The 20,298-nt window shown below is 57.0% G+C and overlaps 1 protein-coding gene across 1 annotated transcript in view; it reads left to right on the top strand.

Annotated features, from left to right (window-relative positions):
* NUP210 (nucleoporin 210) overlaps nt 1-19,237 on the top strand; it is an 86,584-nt gene extending 67,347 nt beyond the window's left edge. The window contains exons 25-40 of the mRNA XM_037523765.2: nt 121-300; nt 1,963-2,043; nt 2,863-2,994; nt 4,142-4,300; nt 4,671-4,762; nt 6,341-6,515; nt 7,866-8,041; nt 9,152-9,372; nt 10,466-10,602; nt 12,974-13,097; nt 14,070-14,216; nt 14,933-15,183; nt 15,984-16,200; nt 16,617-16,712; nt 16,787-16,870; nt 17,922-19,237. Coding sequence (XP_037379662.1) covers nt 121-300; nt 1,963-2,043; nt 2,863-2,994; nt 4,142-4,300; nt 4,671-4,762; nt 6,341-6,515; nt 7,866-8,041; nt 9,152-9,372; nt 10,466-10,602; nt 12,974-13,097; nt 14,070-14,216; nt 14,933-15,183; nt 15,984-16,200; nt 16,617-16,712; nt 16,787-16,870; nt 17,922-18,022 — 2,373 coding nt within the window. The 3' untranslated portion in view covers nt 18,023-19,237. The remainder of the gene's footprint in view (nt 1-120; nt 301-1,962; nt 2,044-2,862; nt 2,995-4,141; nt 4,301-4,670; nt 4,763-6,340; nt 6,516-7,865; nt 8,042-9,151; nt 9,373-10,465; nt 10,603-12,973; nt 13,098-14,069; nt 14,217-14,932; nt 15,184-15,983; nt 16,201-16,616; nt 16,713-16,786; nt 16,871-17,921) is intronic.
* The last annotated feature ends 1,061 nt before the right edge of the window (nt 19,238-20,298 follow it).

The following is a 20,298-nucleotide window of genomic DNA, read 5'->3' on the forward strand; positions in this document are numbered from 1 at the left end:
CCTGCCCTGGCTGATACCGGCAGCCTGCCTTGGGGGTCGGGAGAGGCGAAGGTGGAGTGCACCCCTGCCCACTGAAGATAAAGGGGGGCTGACAGGCACTGCCTTTTCTCCCCACTGCAGATCACCTCTGAAGGCGGCCCCCAGCCTCAGTCCAACATCCTCTTCTCCATCAGCAACGAGAGCGTGGCGGTGGTGAACGGGTCGGGGCTGGTGCAGGGCCTCGCTGTCGGCAATGGCACCGTGTCGGGGGTGGTGCAGGCCGTGGATGCTGAGACCGGCAAGCTCGTTATTGTGTCTCAGGTAGGGGTGGAGATGGCACTCCCGTCAGCCCTGGGCCTTGGAGTGAGGAGCTCCACTTGCTGGGTTTGGGCTCTGTTCCACGTCCCTGAAGGTCCTGCTTCTGCTCTGTCACTCTGCCCAGGGCAGCCCTGCCAACCTGGGACCACCTGGACCCCAAGATTTCTCTTCTCTAAACTGAGTCTCTCCAGCTGCTCTGTCAGGAACAGGTTCTCCCACCCCTGCTGGAAGTGATGTACCGCTCCCCTGAGTGCAGAGCACCTAGAAATTGTGTCAGGGACTTGCTCCTTGCACGGTGGGCACGGCCCCTGCAGACTCCCCCCTCTGAGGCTGACTTCCGTCCAACATTGGGCTCCTCAGTTTACCCCTTCTTCCAGCACTTTCAGTGTCTCAGCAAGTATCCCAGTTAAGCTACAAAGTCTTTAACTTCTGACTTCATAAAGACAAGGGAGCACTGGTCCTCTGGCGTACAGCAGGGTTCAGATCAACATCCTAGGGAGTACAATCAGGAGCTCAGGAGGCCTGGCTTTGTTTTTTCTCTGAAAAACGGATTGGGGCTCAGTAACTGGCTCATTTTTCTCCTCATGGGACCCATGTGGCTAAAATAGCCCTGGCTGGGAATTTGGCCAGGGAAGCATAGTCATAAGTTTCCCTCTGGACTTTGTTCTTCTTTGTGGTCTGACTTTGCTTGGGCCACCTCCTCTTTCTGTGTTCCCTCCGCCCCACCCCACAGTAAGACCTTTTGGGGAAGGTGCTGAGGAAAAGCCCTGGTGGCCTTTGGCAGATGGAGAGGCTGCACCATCAGCTTCTTCTAAAAAGCATCTCCTCAGAGCCAGTACCCAGGGCTCAGGCCAGGCCCACATGTCCACAATGGGAGTGTGATTCTGGTCAGAAGTGCCCAGTTGCATTTCCCCAAACCAGGTCATACAATGAGAACCCAAGGCCAAGGGGTGGTCCAGGATTGGCAGGAGGCAACTAAGCAGTGAAAAGGACCAAGGAAGAGAGGGTAAGGGTGCATAGTGAGTACCTGTTATGGGTCAGGTGTTAAGCCAGGTCACAGGCACAGGTGGTGGCTCCACTGAGAACATTTAAAAAGGCCTTTAGGGTTTTAGTAGCCTGGGTTCAGCTTGACTAAGTAGCACTACATAGAAGCCAACAGAGTTAGACTTTGGTCAGATCAATAGGAGTATAGAATTCAAAATGAAGGAGGGCATAAGGTCTTCTCTAATCACACTCTTTCTGATTCTTGCATTTGTCTATGCTCAGTTAGAGAGTGAGGCTAGATTTGGGGCTGGGAAGGTCTGGAGAACTCTCTTGTGATGACTGCTGGCCTAGACAACAGTCCCTCATCCCTGACCTCAAATCCATACAGTGCTGATCTGGAACATGTGGATTTAGATAAGTCTACAGGTAGAAGACCAGGCAAGGCTCCCCCAGAAGAGGCAGTGGCCAGGTCCATGTAGCTGGCAAGCCTTCCACAGGCCAGGACCTTGGGACCTTGGGAAGAGAAGCATTGAGCTAGATATCTAGTGGACACCTTATAGCCACGTGATGCTGGCTGACCTTGGCAGGAGCTGCTTTTGCTGGAGGGATCCTTTCCAAAATACCCATCCCTAGCATGAGCCCCTGCCCCCAGCCAACCTGAGCCCCAAAACCCTTTTCTAGGATCTTGTGGAGGTGGAGGTGCTGCTTCTCCAGGCAGTGAGGATCCGTGCCCCCATCACACGGATGAGGACAGGGACCCAGGTAGGTGGGAACCTCTCTAGCACCTCCTATCTATGCTCTCTGAGCAAGCCTCTGGTGGATTTTGGGCTCTGAGTTCTCAGTTCAGGATGAGTATTGGTGAGCCACTGCTAGCACATGCTCCCTTCATGTGGAGCACTTCCTCACCACTTTCTGAGTGGGATGCAGCTTCAGGACCCAAAGGGAGCCTTCCCTGCATGTTCTGCTCCTGATTCTTGCTCACAATCATCATAACAACCCTGTGAGGCCGCTGCAAGTTGCATCTCCATACTGCAGGGGAGGAAACCAACACGCAGGAAGCTTAAGCTTCTGCCCCAGCTCAAGTGGCTTTTTAAGTGATGGACCTGTAAAGGGACTCGGGCTGCCTGGCCTGGAGTGTCTGCTGGCCTTTGGCTGCATAGCCTCCGGGTGTGCCCAGCAGCCACTGGGAAACTACGTCATGGAGGGCACAGTGCCTCCCTCCCACACTGTGACATGGGAGTGGGCCCCTGCCCCTGCTAACCTGAGAAAGAGAGAAGTAGAGGTAGGATGGTGAGGCACGGTGAATTATACTGGAGGGGTTGGGGGGCTCCATCCTAGAGCTCTAAGGAGTCATTCCAGCATTAGAATCTTGGCCAAGTGGGACACAGCCCAAGGTTCAAGTAGGATGTCCCAAATCTGCCGTGCCCATCCCTGCAGAGGGAAGAACTGGGCATAGCTCCCATTGCATGGAGACAGGAGGTACCCAGCAGTGGACAAGCAGTGTCATACCCCTGGACTCCCGGGGGGACCCTCCCAGGGTTGGGACTCCGCTGTATACAGGGTTTGGTTTCTCCCCCACAGATGCCGGTCTACATCACCGGAATCACTAACAACCAGAACCCTTTCTCCTTTGGCAATGCTGTGCCAGGCCTGACCTTCCACTGGTCTGTCACCAAGCGGGACATCCTAGACGTCCAAGGGCGGCACCATGAGGTAACACCCCAGGCCAGGTTCTCACCCCATATGCACCCTCATACCCCATGGATCTGGGCCCATTCCTGCATTCTCTGCCCTACCCTCAATCACCCACCCCCACCTCCCACCCCCACCCCTACTCCCACCCTCACCCTTTTTACTCAGCCCTGCCCTCATCCCGGGCCACAGCTCACGGCTCCTTCTCAGAGGATCCTTTGCATGCTAAGCGCACTCATAGCCGCTGCAAGGGATGTAGTAGGTGCCCTCCTAGAGAAAGCAGCAAAAAATGACAGCCTGCAGGAAAGCCACAAACGCTTCAGAACATGAATTTGGCTTGCCCCAAGGTGGTAACTTCTGACCTCTACGTTGATACCTTGCATCAAGAGTGGTTTCCAGGCTTTTCTTGGAAGCTAACCTCCCCTCCCCTTATGCCTGCATAGGGGCACTCTGGCCTCTCTTCACACCCCGACCTGGAGGTGCTATAGAAGATTCACTGAACCCCTCTTTATGTGAACTGGAGCCAGGATGTGGGAAGGGACTCCCCAGCTAGCCAGTGGGGAAGTGGGACTGGGCGCCAGGCCTTGTGACTCAAGGCCATCATCCCTGCCTTGGTCACGCAGGACTTAATGGGTTGTTGGATCTGAGAGGTTTCTCCTTGCCTCCCCTATGGACAGTAGAGATGGGGGCCTACCAAGGGGCCAGGCATGGGGATGGGTTTTCCTGAAGGCTGCCTGATAAATCCCGCCCCCCATGCCACTGGTGGGGCCAGGGTCCTGTTGCCTGTGCCAAGGCCTCCCCAGGTGGCTCCCATGGTGCCTGGGTGGTGTGACTCCACCACAGAGGGCTCTGCAGGGGATCATACTGAGCCTAGCGTCCCCTTGGTGAGTCACTGCCCACTTCCACAAGCTGCAGGCTCTGAGGACTCCGGCTTTGAGAGCACTGGCTCGTGTGGGTGGGCCGGCATTTCCCAAATGCACCATGAATCTGTTAACCTGGCCCTGGCGTTTGCAGGCCAGGACCAGGGTGGGAAGGCAGCAGCCTTTGAGAACTCCTAGGCAGCTGTTGGGGTGTGAAGGCTGGTATGTCTGGGCTCTAGTCTGCCTTTGCCTTTTGGGGGACAAGGGACCCTGGGCCTCTCCTTAAAAGCATTTGGTATCTGTCCCAGGCATCGATCCAGCTACCATCACAGTACAACTTTGCCATGAACGTGCACGGTCGGGTGAAAGGCCGGACCGGGCTGAGGGTGGTGGTCAAGGCTCTGGACCCCACAGCTGGGCAGCTGCTTGGCCTCGCCAAAGAACTCTCTGATGAGATCCAAATCCAGGTAAAGGACAGGTGGGCAGGAGCCATGTGTGAGAGGAGGCGTAAGTGCTGGCTCTGCACCTCCCTTCTCTCAGGAGCCACTTGGGCATACATGGATTTTTCCACCGCCCCAAGACTAGAGGTGGGGGCCCTGGCCCTGGCTTGGGAGCTCTCGGTATTTGTGAGGAGATAGATCACTGTGGTGAGCATGGTGGGGCTTGGGGTCGGGGCATGTAAGGTACAGGGTCAGCCCTTGCCTTCAGGGCACCACTTCCCAACAAGGGCGTGGAACGGTATCTCTCATCTGGGCCCCTTGGCTCCCACTGCTGGAGAAAAGGATACCTAGATGTGCTTCCAACGCATCACAGGAAATAAAACGTCCTCTGTTGCAGGTATTTGAAAAGCTGGTGCTGCTGAACCCTGAAATAGAAGCTGAACAAATATTAATGTCACCCAACTCGTTTCTAAAGCTGCAGACAAACAGGTATGCAACGTGCTGTTGGCTGCAGCAGGGTTGTGAAGCTGCACGACATCGACAGCTCATTTGTTGGGGCTGGCAAGAGCCAGCATGGGTACTGCAAGGGAGCTGCGCGGCTGTCTTGGGGTTGCACGTGAATGTGTGTAGCCCTACATTCCTCCTGCTCACCGGGCTGTTCCCTGTTCATCTACATCTCCCCGCGAGCCCCCTTCCTGTATCTTAGAAACCTGCGAGTGTCCGCTGCTGACATCCAGTACTTTAATGGGAGAATGGTACCAACTTGGAAGGATTCCATTTTTCATGTGTCTTGAATACTTGCTGTCCAGTGTGCCCCACCACAAGCCAGCAGGCACTGCATGGTGCCACCGGGCAGCCCATGCACTGCAAATCACGGCCCCTCCCAGACCCACACCCCAGCAAGCTCCCAGGCCGCAGGGACACGCATTAACATCAGGGAGGCTGGTTTTGAAGCCAGTCTGCAAACAGGTCTTGGGTGGCAGAAACTTGCATGTAAACTGCATTTGCAGCATGGCGGCCGTGAGCATGTGCAACTTCCAGGAAATACAAACACACACACACAGCCACACGGCCCTCATTCCAGCAAGTGTCTAAATGCCAGCTCTGGGCACAAGGATGCGGGACACCTGGTGCTCTTGGGGAGTCTGCAGGGTAAGAGGAGGGTGGCACGAGAGGGGCTATTTTAAAACAAGGAATGATATTTGAGTCATAGGCTAAGACAGGCCTTCCACATGAGGATGGAGGGAGGTGCGGCATGGGGGTGATGCTTGAGCTTAGTCTTGAAGGATGTGTAGGAGTTCTGCAGGACAAGGGGAGATTGATGATGCAGGGGAGGGGGGAGGGTTTGAGACAGAGACAGTGACATTTGCTTCAAGTCATCTGAGGAAGGTCCCTCGGGCTCAGGACAAAGAGGGACCAGAAGGGGCTAGCCCTGCGGGCCGGCAACCTTTCTTCTGTGTCTTTGTGAGATGAACAGGTACATCAGGGGCCATGGAGTAAGTCCTGCGCCTCTTGTCTTGGACCCAGCGCGTAACATAAGTGGTTTGATAAGCCCAATCGTGCTCTGTTAGCAGGCCCTGGAAGTGGGACAGGGCAGGATGCCTGCTTGCCCTTCACAGTGGAGGAGACTGAGGCCCAGAGGTGGGGCATCCTGTGCCCCAGCTGTCTGCCGGATGGGGGCCACCTTGGGGTTCTTCTGACTCAAAGCCCCACCACTTCTCACCTCACAAGGCAGCCTCATCTCAGCTAATTGAAAGCAGTTTGCCTCTCGGAAGTGGTGTTTACAGTGTAGCCCTGTGTAGCTGATGAAGGAACCAGCCCTCCCTCGGCCCTGCTGACCCGCCTGCTGTAGCTGCTGCTCCAAAGAGCGAGAGGCACAGCTCGCCCCAACCTGGTGGTTTTCAGAGCTGGTTTTCCATCAGCAATGAACTAGGCTGCTGGCGGGCTGCCCACTGTGCTCCGGCTGGCACCTTCCCTTTTCCCAGGAGCTCCGGGACGCTGGGCCCTTGTGCTGACCCCGTCCTGCCCAGTCCTGTCTGTGCAAGTGGTTCCGTTCTGTTTTCAAAGGGATGGCACAGCGTCTCTGAGCTACCGTGTCCTGGACAGGCCTGAGAAGGTTCCCCTCGTGCACATCGATGAGAAAGGCTTCCTGGTGTCGGGGTCCGCGATTGGCACGGCCACAATCCGAGTGACTGCCCAAGAGCCTTTTGGAGCCAACCAAACCATTACCATCGCTGTAAAGGTAGAGTCATGCTTTTCCTATTTTTTGGAGTCATGAAAGCAATTGTGTGGAGGTGAAATATTTTCTCTTTCCTTTTGGCTGAGAATATAAGAATAACAGGGCCAGACATCCTAGCTGGAAAAGTGCAGCATCTTCTGGCTGTTAGCGCCAAAGCTCCTTGGAGATTACTGATTCCAGCAACCTCGTGTCATAGTCGGGGAGATTGAGGCCCAGTGAGGTCTGCACTCGGCTGGCACTGGTCCCCACTGTCCTGACCGGCTGTGTCCTGGAACACGGCAGGCATCTGAAATCACTGCCATGGGTCACACCTGGTTACATACCCAGCCGCTAGAGAACGAGGCGACCCATTTCACAGGCCAGGACACATAGCTTCATGGGCGGGGGGCAGGGCGGCGAGTAGAGTGGCTCATAGCCCCATGCTGATGGCCAGCCAGCGCTTGGACTCGCCACCAGCAGGTCCGCTCATGCCCAGCATTAGCGTGCTGCCTGTCCCTCTGCCTGTCCCAGGGCCCCCCGCCCTGGGTCCTGGGCGCATCCAGAACAGGATTTTCTTTTCCTCTGTTCACAGCCATTTTCTGAATCCTAGGTGATAGAGAAAATGGTCACTTTAACTTTCAAGTTTTGCCTGGGTCTCAGGCCTAGTTCCTTAATTACCGTCTTTGTATTTTCAAGCTGGGTGCCTGGCAGGCAGCCCTCACCCGAGTTGTTGAGTAAGTGTGAGCACGACTTACTGCTCACCCGGAATACAAGCTGAGCGCCACCCTGAATACAAGTGTGAGCAGCCGATGCCCCACTAAGCTTCGTCAGAGAAATTGGGACTTTTGAGGGGCTGGCTTTTTGGCCAGGAGTCAGAACCACGGCTGCTCTTTATAGAACTTAGTTTCTGGGACCCCAAAACTCATCATTCCCCCCTTTCACCCACCTCTCCTTCTCCTGGAGCTCCTGCAAGCGGCAGCGGCCCCTACTTCATGCTGCCTCTGCATTCCAGACGGGCGCTGCTTCTATTTAAATGCCAAGAGGCTGGTCTGCTAAAGAAACTGGGCATTCAGGCCCAGGGGAGATTTTTGCAGCGTGAATAATGGTCTGATTTTTCAAAGTCATGGATGTTGACTCTTGTAGATTGGGTTTTCTTTTAGTGGAGCTGGCCCGCTGCCTGGGGAGGGGCCCGTGTCACTAGGGTGGAAAGCTGGGGCAGGCGAGGCCTGTCCTCTCCCGTGGTCCCTGGGCCGCTCCGGCGCCCAGTCCTTCCTGAGTCGGGGTCGCCAGGGGCAGGCATCTTGTTGGGGGTGGGTATAGGGGAGGAGGCTGTGCCCGGCACAGTCCTAGTCATACCTGCTCACTGGCTTCCAGGTGTCTCCTGTTTCTTACCTGAGACTCTCTATGAGCCCTGCCCTGTGCACCCAGAACAAGGAGGCTCTGGTGGCCCTGCCTTTAGGGATGACCATGACCTTCACTGTCCACTTCCACGACAACTCTGGAGACATCTTCCATGCTTACAATTCAGTCCTCAACTTTGCAACAAACAGGTAGGCATGGGTGATGCCTATTTCTCACATGATTGTGAGTGGTGAAGTGTGGTCCCTAAATCAGCAGCATCAGCATCACCTGGACACTCAGAGTGCACATTTACAGGGCCCGCCAGTCTTGTTTAAACAAGGCCTCTGGGTGATCACACAGGTTTTGAACCAGTGGCGGAGGGGCTGCAGACCCAGTTGGGAAGAGAGGCAAGAAGCAGACACGGGAAGGCTCCAGAGAGCACCCCTGGGGTATATCCAGGTGTTGCTGGCATTGCCACTTGGCCTTCCCCCAGCCCTGCAGCTGATACGCCCCCCTTGCTGAAGACTCAGGGCACTGTTTGGGCCTGGTATGGTGGAAGAGCTGGGTTTGGGGGCTGACCTGGCTTGAGCCCTGGCTCTGCCCTTTGTGGGGCCTGTGAACTTGAGCGTGGTCTCTCAGTTCCCTGGCTAGCTCACTGTCAGGTGGGGAATGTGGCCCAGTCCCCAGGACACCTTCCGTGGAGGCTGAGATTGTGCCAGCCTATGGGGCCCCGCCCACACAGGATGGGTGTCTGTCAACCCCTTGGCTCCGCCATTGAAGTCACTCCGGCCACTTGTGGTAGGAGCACTCTCCTGGGGACCAGTCAGGGCTTGGGTGTCAGAAAGCGAGGTGCAGACAGGGAGGGAGCCGGATCCCAACTTGTCCTCCAGTGCGATGGTGCTGGTGGCTGAGCACTCCAGTGGTGCTGGGTGCCCTATGACTGCCAGTTTCCTCAGCGCCCTCATGGAGCCTGTGACATGGGCACAGAATTCCCCCATGTCACAGATGAAGCAGGCAGAGGCTCCATGACTGGTTCAGGTCACGAGGGAGAGAATAGCCTGGGCCTCCCCAGAATGCCCTAGTTCCCTGCCGGGAAGTGCTTTACACGACACACTGGTCCCTCGGCCCCACTTTCACTCCATGCCTCAGGCTGATGTTGTAGACCACTCAGCTGATGGTGTGAAGTCAGGTGTGCGCAGCCTGCAGTGGCCCCTGAACTAGAGCCACCTTTTGGTAAACTGAGTCAGAGGACCACCCCCTTTCCCCAGAGCTGGGGGTTCTTTTCTGAGACTGAGCCCTTGTCTCCCTCCTGTGCCCAGAGATGAGTTCGTGCAGGTCGGGAAAGGTGCCACCAACAACACATGGGTCGTCCGTGCCGTCAGTGTGGGCCTGACGCTGCTCAGTGTGTGGGACACGGAGCATCCTGGCCTCTCAGACTTCGTCCCGCTGCCCGTCCTGCAGGCCATCTCCCCAGAGCTGTCTGGAGTGGTGGTGGTGGGGGATGTCCTCTGTTTGACCACTGTTCTGGTCAGCCTGGAAGGTAAGAGGGGTGATGACCGGGCACCCTTTGGGTCACTGGCACTTCCAAGATGGCGCCAGGCTTCTGGGAGGGCTGGGAGGGGTGCAGACAGAACCTGGACGTGCTCTAGGGCCATAGCCGGGAAACTGCCCCGGCCAGCCAGGTCCAGCCTGCTGCCTCTTTCCTGGGGCTCAGCCACATCATTCTTCTGCATGTCACTGTCCTCACCCAACAACTGCCAGGTGAAGTGAAGCACCATTGGGCTTGCACAGCCCCAAATATTTACAGAAAAGGCTTGCCAACCCCTGCTGTAGAACAGAGCACCAGAATACTCTGCCATTGTGGAGGTAGCCTGTGCCTTCACTGTGTCACACGCCAGACTCTGGTGACCAAACATGGCAAGTGCAGCCGAGGAACAGAATGTTTTGCCCCAGTTACAGGGGCAGCTGGTGGCTGTGTGTGGGCAGCGTGTCTCTAGGAGACTTCAGTGGGGACAAGGCCCTGGGCCAGTGCGGTGGCTGAGACAGCGTGGTCAGCCCGTGCCACCTGTACATCCGTGACCACATGTGCAATTATTTGCTTAGTTTTCCTTTCAGATTGACTCCCTATTTTATTTTACCTAATTAAATTCATTTTAAAGGGAAATTAAACGCTGACTTTAAAGAAAAGCAAATCTAATTTGCCATAAATAAAATGTGGTTATCGAGTTCTTTTATTGTATTTAGTATATAATGTGATTGGTTTTTAGCCAAGAAATGCTATCTAATGACAGTTCAGCACTTGATGCTTGCTCTCTGGGTTAATAAGCAAATGGGGGGGGGGGCACCCAGGAGAGAAAGGGGGCAAGCAGAGGCTTTGGGAGTGAGAGGAACTGGAGACTCGCTGTGGGCACAGGCCTGGCTGGACAGCTACTAGTGGCTCCAGGTAGCCCCCACCAGAAGCATGATGGGAGCCAGGCCACAGAAGCAGGAATCATGGCTTTTGTCCTGAGGGTGACAGGTGAGCTCCCCCGGGCAGTGCTGTGGCACTCTGGCACCGTCACCCAGGTGAGACAGGACTTGGCTGCATTGTCAGACATGGGAAGCTGGTTGACAGCCTAGACTTCCTCCCCCAGGTATCTCTGGAACCTGGAGCTCCTCAGCCAACAACATCCTCCACGTGGACCCCAAGACCGGCGTGGCCGTAGCCCGGGATGTGGGATCTGTGACAGTTTACTACGAGGTTGCCGGGCACCTGAGGACCTACAAGGAGGTAGGCCTTCAGGACACACATGGCTTGGTGGCCCCAGCGGCTTGGCTCTCCCTCATGTGGGGATTCCTCAGCTCTCCAGATTGAGTGAGTCCCTTTGCTCTAAGAAAGAAGCACTGAGACCCGAGTGTGGGCTCTGTCCCTAACCACCTCCAAGCTGGGCCAGCCTCCCTCTGCTTGCTAGCCTTGTCTCCCCATGCTCAGAGCACCGTGATGCCCATCAGAGGCCGATCTCCTGGGGTGACCCAGCTCCCCACACTGTCTCACAGCCACGCTTGGAAGGCCCAGCCTTGGATTTGGGCACTTTCCTGGAGTCAGGCCGTGGGCGGGCCAGCCTCGCAATTTGGCGTCACCAGCAAAGTTAAACCTCCCTAGCAAGTCACCTTTTGAATCTTTCTGGAGGCGAACAAAACCATTCCCTCTCGTGTTTATCTCCAGCCGAGAATGAATCAATGAGCACAGCCTGGCTGTGTTCCAAATGTGTCTCATTTCTAGAGCCAGCGTGCGCTTTATCGAATCTAGTGGTTTAACCTAATAGCTCGCAGCTTCAGTGCTGCAACTCCGCAGTTTGGGTGCGGGCTGCAGATAGAGGCACCTTGTGACTGATAAGGCTGTGCGCTCCCGGAGGAGCCGCCGGGAGGGCAGCACAGAAGCATGGCGCCGAGGAGCCCTGCCTGGCTGGAGCTTGGTTGAGGGGGATGAGCGGCCGAGGCGCCTTCTGTGTGGGGGGCCTCCAGGGGCATGGTGCAGTGCAAGAAGTGGGCTCAGCTCCCTGCTCAGCCGCTGGAGACAGCTTGGTCTTCTGACCCGTAAGCTGGGTGATGCCTCGCAGGGAGGAAGGTGTTGCCATGGCAGCACGTGCAGTGGCACTCAGCACTGCACACGTGTCCAGTGGGTGCAGCTGCCACTGTGGCTGCCAGAGCAGGGGTTGCCGCTTACCCCAGGCACAGGGGGCCGCCTCAAAGGCATTTTGCAAGCCGAGCGTGATGTGGATGGAGGTGTGTTCTGGCAAGACCTCGAGTAGGGTCTGGGCCAAAGGAGGGCCAGCCAGGAGACCGTGGGCAGGTCCTCTGCAACACTGCTGAGTGGACAGAAACTCGGGGCTTGGGAGGGAGGGGTCACAACAGTGTGGTGACCATTCCAAGTGAGGGTCGGAGGAGACAAGGCCTTGGGACGACTCTCCTGGTTCTGGTGTGGGTTGATCGTCCTTTGCTCTGAGAGGAGAACACAGGAGGAGGGGCTGGTGTGGGGGAGGACAGGTGCATGTGGTGATTGTAGCTCCTCAGGATGAGGCTGGTGGTGACACAGGTAGGTGGATGTGCCTGGAACTCCAGCGTGGAAAACTGGCAACATGGGGCGGGGTCTCCAGGGCAGAGATTGTTCTGGAAGACCTGGGAGTAGGCAGGAACATGGAGGGAATATCAGAGCCAGGGGGCCCTAGGCCCTCTCTCCAAGATGTGGACGAGGGGGAAGTGAGGAGAAGGGGGTGCCTGGCAGTCAGGAATAGAAGAGGAGGTGGGAGGCAGGGTGGATGGGAACACGGGGGCAAAGTGGGGCATGGTCTTCCTCATCCTCTGGGAAGGACCCACCCATGGGAGGGGGTGCGTTGGCAGCAGGAGCCTGCTGGTGTCTGGAGCTGGATGGGTAGCCTCTGTGGGACCATCGCCCTGGGAACTTGGGGGCTCAGGAGAGAAGGAAGACCCCATCCTGTTTTCACGGAGATCACCTTCTGGTAGAAATCTCACCCCCGGAGGCAGGAAAGGCCCAGGGTAGGCTGAGCAGCCTTCCAACTGCAAAGGCAGCCCTGGAGCTGAGCTGTGGGGTGGGGGCTGTGGGCCCACAGAGGAGGTGCAGCATGTAAGGAAGCTGGTCCTGCCCCAGGAAGGTGGCGGCTGGGGGTTGGATGCAGCCAGCTGGAGGATGGGCAAGGGGATGAGCAAGGAGAAATGTGGATATGTGGATTCTCAGGGGTCCTCACTCCCCAGACTGGATGTGAGTTTGCATTTTGGTCAGGCTGATTTATTTTGAATACATGATAGTAAAGTAAAATGGATCTTTCACTCTGCTGAAAGATTAGTAAGCCAAATGGATGGGCAGCAGAGGGATCCTGTTTCAGAAGCCCCAGGCCACAGCCCTGCCCCCTGCTCCCCAGGGGCGCATTAGTTCTGGCTGGCTGTTCAACTCCCTGCTCTGCTGTTGGGAGAAGCAGCTTGTCTGATACGAGACACCTGCCTGGGGATCCCCCAGCAATGCCATGTGTTGGCAGGCATTTCGGCTTTGAGCCTTTGTTTTGTCACCTGTGAAATGGGCAAGCCCTCAGAGGAGACTTAAAATGGTGGGTACAGTCAGTGCTCAATCAAGTTGCTCCTCCCAGATGGTGATCGGTGTCCCTCAGAGGATCGTGGCCCATCACCTCCACCCCGTCCAGACCAGCTTCCAGGATGTGGCAGCCTCCAAAGTGATGGTCACCGTTGGAGACGGGAACTCCAACCTGAGAGGTCTGGAAACACTGCCCCCGGGGGGAGGGGGCAGGCACCAGGGGCCTTCTTATGCCCACTGCCGTTTTCTCTGCTTTTCCTACTCCAGTTCACATCAGCTCCAGAGAGAGCATTTAACCCCAGCTTACTCGCTCCTTCCAGCTCCTTAGAAATGCGTGTCCTTTGCAAGCTGAAATCGTGAAAGGAATCTTACCTGAAGAGTCCAAAGGCTCCCAGAAATTGCCTGTTTCTGAGCTGGAAATATGACTTCAGCCCTAGGGCACCTGAGAAAAGAAAGCCACAATTTAGCACCATTAATCCCAGAAAGTCATGACTTAGCAGGCCTCACTGCTGATTTTGATGTTTATAATTACCTCTCCTGAGTCTTGCATAGAACATTCGGCACTGTCCCCTGCCCGTGACAGCCCTGGACAGCAAGCTGCCAGAAATGAATACATCAATCCAGGCTGCATTTTAAAACCACTTAGCTGGGAGGATTAAGTAGCGCCGTCCTCGGTAATGGGCACCGTACGGCAGTGGATGGCCACTGCCCCCTCCTCGCTGCGCTGGACGCACTGAACGATACTCTGCGCTGGTGGGGAGTGGTTGCCTCCTGATATCCAGAAATAAATTGCCCATTGCCCCTGTGCTGACGAGACCAGACAACACACTTTAGGCAGCCCGACCCATCTGTGAGCCCATGGCGCACGTCCTGGAGCACGTGCTGGAATGCTGATCTGAGGGCCCGAGATTTGGAACCTTTTCTGTGTGACTTGGCCTCCGCCTTCATGAACCCTGGTGCCATTACCAGGCTTTGGACAGCCCCAGGGCCCCTGCATGGCAGGAATGTGAAGCGCAGTGCTGCATACAACCCCACAGACAGAAGGGTTGCTCCTGTTAGGGCTCCACAGGCAGGTGCAGAGGCCTCGGGCCTGGCCCAGGTAGGGTGGCCAGCAGCCCTGGCCCATGCCCTTCTCCTCTTCCTATCTCTAGGTGAGTGTTCCCCCACCCAGCTGGAAGTCATTGATACGCTGCACCCAGAATCCCTCATCAGCTGCCAGCTCCAGTTCAAGCAAGACTTCTTCGACTTCCAGGCCCGGGACATCTTCACTGCAGAGCCAGGGTTTGATGCTGCTTTGGGTGAGTGTGCAGGGGCAAACGCAAGCGCTGACATGCACGGAGGCTATGCCTTCGTGCGTTGAGCTCCCAGGGGCTGTCTGTCCAGAGAGGCCGAGTCTGTCAGGAGCCCAGCCTGGGGGTTGAAGCCCTCACCCTGGCCTCTGGTTCGTCACAGCCGCCAGGAGGATTAGCATGCCTGTGCTGGTGGTGGCTGTCGCCCACATCCGCCTCCAGCCAGCAGGAAAGACACAGCTCAGAGTTGGGAACCTGAGCTCCAGGGTTCTTCTGCTTCCCTCCACAGAGGGGACAGCGGGGACGTAACTGCCGCCCCAACTTGGTAACTAGCCCCAAGCGCGGCGTGACACCAAGTGGCACACTTTGCTCTAAGAAAGGGGTGTCCCCTCTGAGGTACTATGAGGAACTAGTGGGTTCATCTCTGCCCCGTGCTTTGCCTGGTCCCGGCACAGTCCAGCCCCCACAGTAGCCACCAGTGTGGTGATGGCCGTGGTGGTCGGCGGTCCCTGGGCCCTTGTTTCAGTTCCTCCTGAAGCCATGCTTCCCAGTGTTAGCCAGAGAGGTTGGGCCAGTGCCCATTACCGGGGGCCCCTGGAGGAGGCAGATGCCTCACCTGGGCTCTGAAGGACGAGTAAGAGTTGTCCAGTTAGAAAACCAGGGAAAAGGAGCAGCCTCAGGGTATGGGCGATTGAAGGGATCAGGCAGACGCCCTGTCTTCACAGGCCGGTACCTCTGCTCCATCACGATGCACAGGCTGACGGACAAGCAGCTGAAGCACCTCAGCATGAAGAAGACAGTGCTGGTGGTCACCGCCTCCATGCTGGGCAGCCACTTCTCTGCAGAGCAGCTCGGGGCCGAGGTGCCCTTCAGCCCGGGGCTGTATGCTGACCAGGCTGAAATCCTTTTGAGCAACCACTACACCAGTTCCGAGGTCAAGGTCTTTGGTGCCATGGAGGTTTTGGAGAACCTGGAGGTGAGTGACTCCCACAAGCCAGCCAGTTAAAGGACTGGGAGGAACATGGATATCCCGGGCCCCCATCTTTAAAATTCAGCTTGGGAAAAAAGAAGCACCCTCTTTCCATCTAAATATTAACCTACGTCAGTGAATTGTCAGTATTTCTGCCGTCTTCCCTCTAGAAGTTAAGTGTTCAGAGCAGTGCTGAGGCCACCCTCACACTTAGCACATGCTCCGTGGACACAGGCAGGGACACTGGAGCAGGAGCCCCGCCAGTAACAAGGCTGTTCCTCACGCTGGGCCTCATTTTCCCCACCTGCTGAGGGTGGGTCGTGAATGACACCACAGATCCTGGAGTCTGGCAAGCTGGGAGGTGACCTGGGGTGAGGTCGCCGAAGGCTCTGTTGATTCTTCTGCCTCTTCTCAACTTGCTCAGCAAATGTGCCACTCTGGGCAAAACTGAATGAGTTCCTTTTGGTGAGGGCCTGCCAGACTGGGGCAGTGCAGGCAGGCAGCTGGCGGTGAGTTTGTACCAAACTCCTCAGTGCTCTCTTGGGTAGTTGGTGGTTGGTGAGAGTTTGTGGTGGTTTAGTATTTCCTTGGTTAGAATTCAGTGACACTGATTTGTCCTTTCCCTCGAAACACGCGCCGGGAGGAGCAGGGTATGCCTCCCCACTCTGCGGGGCACATGCTCAATCCGTGGCATTCCCCATCTGGGAAGTGGGGCCTGGGCAGGGGTCCCCACTCCTAGCCCCAGGGCCCAGAGAGCGTGTCAGGCAGAAGTAGATGTTTTCCCCTGACATGTTTCCCCCTGACAGGTAAAATCTGGGTCTCCGGCTGTACTTGCCTTCATGAAGGAGAAGTCTCTGGGGCTGCCCAGCTTTGTGACCTACACAGTCAGTGTCTCAGATCCCACAGCCGGCAGCCAGGGCCCTCTGTCCACCACCCTGACCTTCCTGAGTCCCATGACTAACCAAGCCATCACTGTCCCAGTCACCGTGGCCTTCGTGATGGATCGCCGCGGACCCGGACCTTGTGAGTGGCAGGATGGGATGCCAGCTGGGACGCCCATGGGTGGAGAGGGGCACGGCCCGATGTGGGCGCCTCAGTGGAGGCACATTCTAACGCACAGTTAGGCTTGTTCAGCTGCCTTGCCTTTCGGGGTGGCATGGCAGATTCCCAGGCAACCCACCCACTCCAGGCCTCCACCCCCAGCCTCCCACCCCCACCTAACAGGCACATTCTCGCCCTCCTCTGAGCCTTTGTGCAAAGGATGCAGGGCCTCGGGTCAGCCAGGTGGTTGAAGCAGCCAAGGAGGGGCAGAGCCAAGGAGGTGACAGCCTGCAGGGCGGGATGCTGCCCGGGCCTCAGGCAGGCTGCTCACCCTCCAGCCATGCGCAGACAGGAGGAACCTCCACATGACAGGTGACTTGCCTTTCCATTGATCACAGATGGAGCCAGCCTCTTCCAGCACTTCCTGGATTCCTACCAAGTCATGTTCTTCACGCTTTTTGCCCTGCTGGCTGGGACCGCTGTCATGATCATAGGTGAGGCAGGCTGCACTGGGTACCCTGATTTGCCCCCTGCCCACCCCTGTTCTAACCACCGTGCTTTCTTGCAGCCTACCATGCCGTCTGCACACCCCGGGAGCTCTCTGTGCCTCCAGCCCTCTCCCCCCAAGCCAGCCCTCGGCACAGCCCCCACTGTGAGTAGCCTATCCTGTGGTCATGCCAGATGAGAGGAGCATCCTAGGGGAGCTTGTGGGGGGTGAGGCCCTGAGCCCTAAGTCTGGCAGGCCTGGCCTGGTCTGTCTCGGCATGCAGGGGTGCACGCGGGACTGGATTCCTGCCTGCCGGGGCTACTGCACAGGCCCAACTGGAGCTGGACTCTAGCATCCCTGAGAAGGGATGTCCCAGATGGGGTAGACCTTCCAGGCCCATTCCTTTCATGATGACAACCACAGGGTTGGGGTTCCCTAAAATTGTGCAGCACCTGGCCTGCACAGCTGTCATGGCAGCCTTTATAGCTCCTGGTTTCCAGTGGAGAATTCCACTGAGGACACACACAGAATCCTGGAGTTTGTGTCTACTGGCCCTGTGGGGCAGCATGGTCAGGTTTTAGCAGGGCGGGGGGGGGGGTCCGTGGATATTTGGTAAGGGGATGAAGTTTTGTATAGAGATGCATTTCCCACTGTCTCAAGACCCCACATGTGCCCTGGCCTCCTGGAGTCAGGGTCTTCTCCCAGGCCGCCTCTCTGACATCCGAGACCAGGCCCAGGGAATGGCTGCCCTAGATGCTCCCTCGCTCGCCCCCCCCACCCCTCCGCGCCGGCATCCAGCAGTCTTGCCATGGGCACTCCCCCTTCTAATCACACGAGCTGGCGCACTCCTTCTGTGCTTGTTGGAGCCACAGCCAGGTCTTTGTTCCTGCCGCTTTCCCCCGATGGACAGTTGCTGCTCCGTGCATGCCCGGCTGTGAGCAGATACCTCCACTCGGTCCTGAGGCTCAGACTCGCTGCTGTTCTCAGCCACAGTCTGGCATCTCTGGGTGTTAGTCTAGGCCTCTCTGTCCAGCACTGCCCCTTCCATATTAGAGCCAACTGAGCAAGCCCCTTACCAGCCCAGGGATACCTGGGGGGCCTCATTAGAAGGAGGTGCTGGGTGCGCGAAGCACTGTTCTGATATGGGCTCTGAGATGGCCCCGAGAGACACCCAGCTGTCCTTTTGCTCACTTGTCTCCTTCCCTTTCCCTTCCAGATGTCGCTGCCTCGTCGCCAACACCTTTCAACGCTTTGCCTGCCGTGCGCAGAGCCAGCCCCCGCTCCGGGTTATGGAGCCCCGCATACAGCTCCCACTAGCCAGCCCCAGGCTGGGCCTGCACCCAGGACAATCCTACCCCATCCGACCTGGAGCCAGCTCCCGGGCTCAAGCCCCAGGCCTCGCCTGCTTTGCCAGGGCTGTAGTTATTAGGCCACGCTTGTTCGCTTGTTCTTACATGTAGGAGGTTAGGGGTGTGCTTGGTTTGTGTTCTTTGGAATCTTGCAAAGCTGAGACTTCTCAGCACATTCCTTCTGCCCTCTGCCCGGGGTCCTGGACAGCACGCAGTGTCCACTTCTCCCAGCGTGGCTGGCGTCAACACCCACGGTCCTGTGCGCAGCAGCTCTGTTGAGGAGTCATCTGCGGTGACGCCACCAGGCGATCTCAGGGAATGGACTTTTTCATTCTTTTTGTGAGGGTTTTTCTCCGTGGAAACTTTACTTTCCCCACGTCTGGCTGCTGCTCGGAAATGAGAGCAGCAGAAGTGAGTGTTTGTGCCTGCCCTTCCCCCACGCAGGGAGCCTCAGGGACGCAGGCACTGCACCACTGGCCCCCTGCGGCCTCCCAGCCACCTCAAGCCGAGAATGGGCTGCTCTCGCTGCTCTTCAGGCCGCTGTAAATGAACAGACCTCCCGTCCTCTGTTTCTGTTTCATAAACTGTGGAAATAGCTCCAGGCTTGGCTCTGGCCCCGCTGGGGCCTCCCAAGGTCTGGCTCAGTCTCCCCTTCCCACTTCTTTATCAGCCCAGGGACATCCAGACTCGTGGCGTCCCTGAGCTGGAGACAGGGATCTCCCTTCCTGCTGGGCTGAGGGCTGCGGTGCCCAGTGACTCTCGCCCCGCTGACCCTCACCCTGCTTCCCACACACACCTCAGCACCTCTGAGCCTCTGTTCTGGCCAAAGGCCCCCCCCCCAGGCAGCTCCCCCACCGGCCACAGAGCCCAAGGGGCCCGAAACGGATGACTGGGAAGCTCCTCCTTCCCAGCTCCTCAGATTCACCTCTGAAACCTCCAGAACCCGCCCTGGGCCCAGGAGCCAGTCTGCTCAGGACGGCCTGCAGGCACCTGGAGCCACCCCAGACGGAGGCTGCCTGCTCAGTTCCACTGGGGATCTGAGCCTGCAGGGTATTTTTCTAAAGCTGAAGACAGGAAGAATTGTGCCTTGCGTGTTACTTGAGCTCAAACTGACAACTTGGATGTAAATAGACGCATTTCTACTGGGTTTATTTAATAAAGCTCTATATAATTTCTTAAGAGAAGCGTGGCTGTTGCTGGGACCGCATGTGTCACGCCTGGAAGCAGCCCAGGCCCTGGGGACTTACTTGCAGGACTGCACCGCCCCGCTGTGCCTGCTGTGCCACCTGCCCTCGCCCACTTCCCTGAGACTAGAAGGTGGCCAGGGCAGGTGGGTGTGGAGTCTCCTCAACCTTGCCGGCCCAGGCCCCTACAGTCCTGCCCACGCAGCACTTGCAGTCACCTTGGTTCCTTCTGACACCTCTCCCTCCGCCGGCCCCTGGCTCCCGCCCCAACGCTGCAGCTCATCCCAGGGTCAGCAGTGCCTCCGCTCAGCCACCCCTCACTGACCTCTGCACCTCTGGCGACCCCTATCCCTGCAGTCAGCTCCCTGCTGCTGCCTCCTCTGCCCTCACCTCCCCAGCCCCGACCCTCTGCCTGTCTGGGTGCTCAAACCCCTAGTGTGGGTCCTCCTGCCCGCGTGGCACTTTCAGTCTGCTTGAATTACTCCTCATGCGACTGACCTGATCTGGTCTTAGTTGGGGTTCTTCTGCCCCGTGTGTCTTGCCCCTTCTAGGGCCTGGTTGAGACATGTCCTCGCAGTGACAACCCAGGTGCCAGAGAAAATAGAAACAGACCTGTTGCGGGCAGGGCTGGGACCGGCATGCCATCACTGCCACGTTATTCTGTTAGACAAACGAGTCGTGAGTTAGACTCGACACCTCAGAAAATGGGGGACAGGCTCCACCTTCCAGTGAGAGGAGCTGGATCTTTATGAGGCACCGGAGAGCCAATGTCGTCAATGCACCTTAATCACGTGCATTTTTGTTCTTTTTTAATGGATCTGTGGAAGCTCTTTATATATTGCTATTTTTGTCTAGGGAGGTCTGTTTCTAAAATGAAATTTTGAAACCCAATGATCCAGTATAAACCCCTTCATTGGATAGAGAAACTGAGGCCAGAGACAGGAAGGGACCACCCAGGGTCACACCATGTCCCAGTCCCTGCTCCTGACATTTAGGGTCCCCACCAGTCCTTGCTGGACTCAGCATCTGAGACAGTTCATGTGGGTGTATCAAGTAACCG

This window comes from Talpa occidentalis, unplaced genomic scaffold (genome assembly GCF_014898055.3).
Source record: "Talpa occidentalis isolate TD23 unplaced genomic scaffold, MPIMG_talOcc4v2.1 talOcc4.10, whole genome shotgun sequence".
NCBI classification, from domain to species: domain Eukaryota; kingdom Metazoa; phylum Chordata; class Mammalia; order Eulipotyphla; family Talpidae; genus Talpa; species Talpa occidentalis.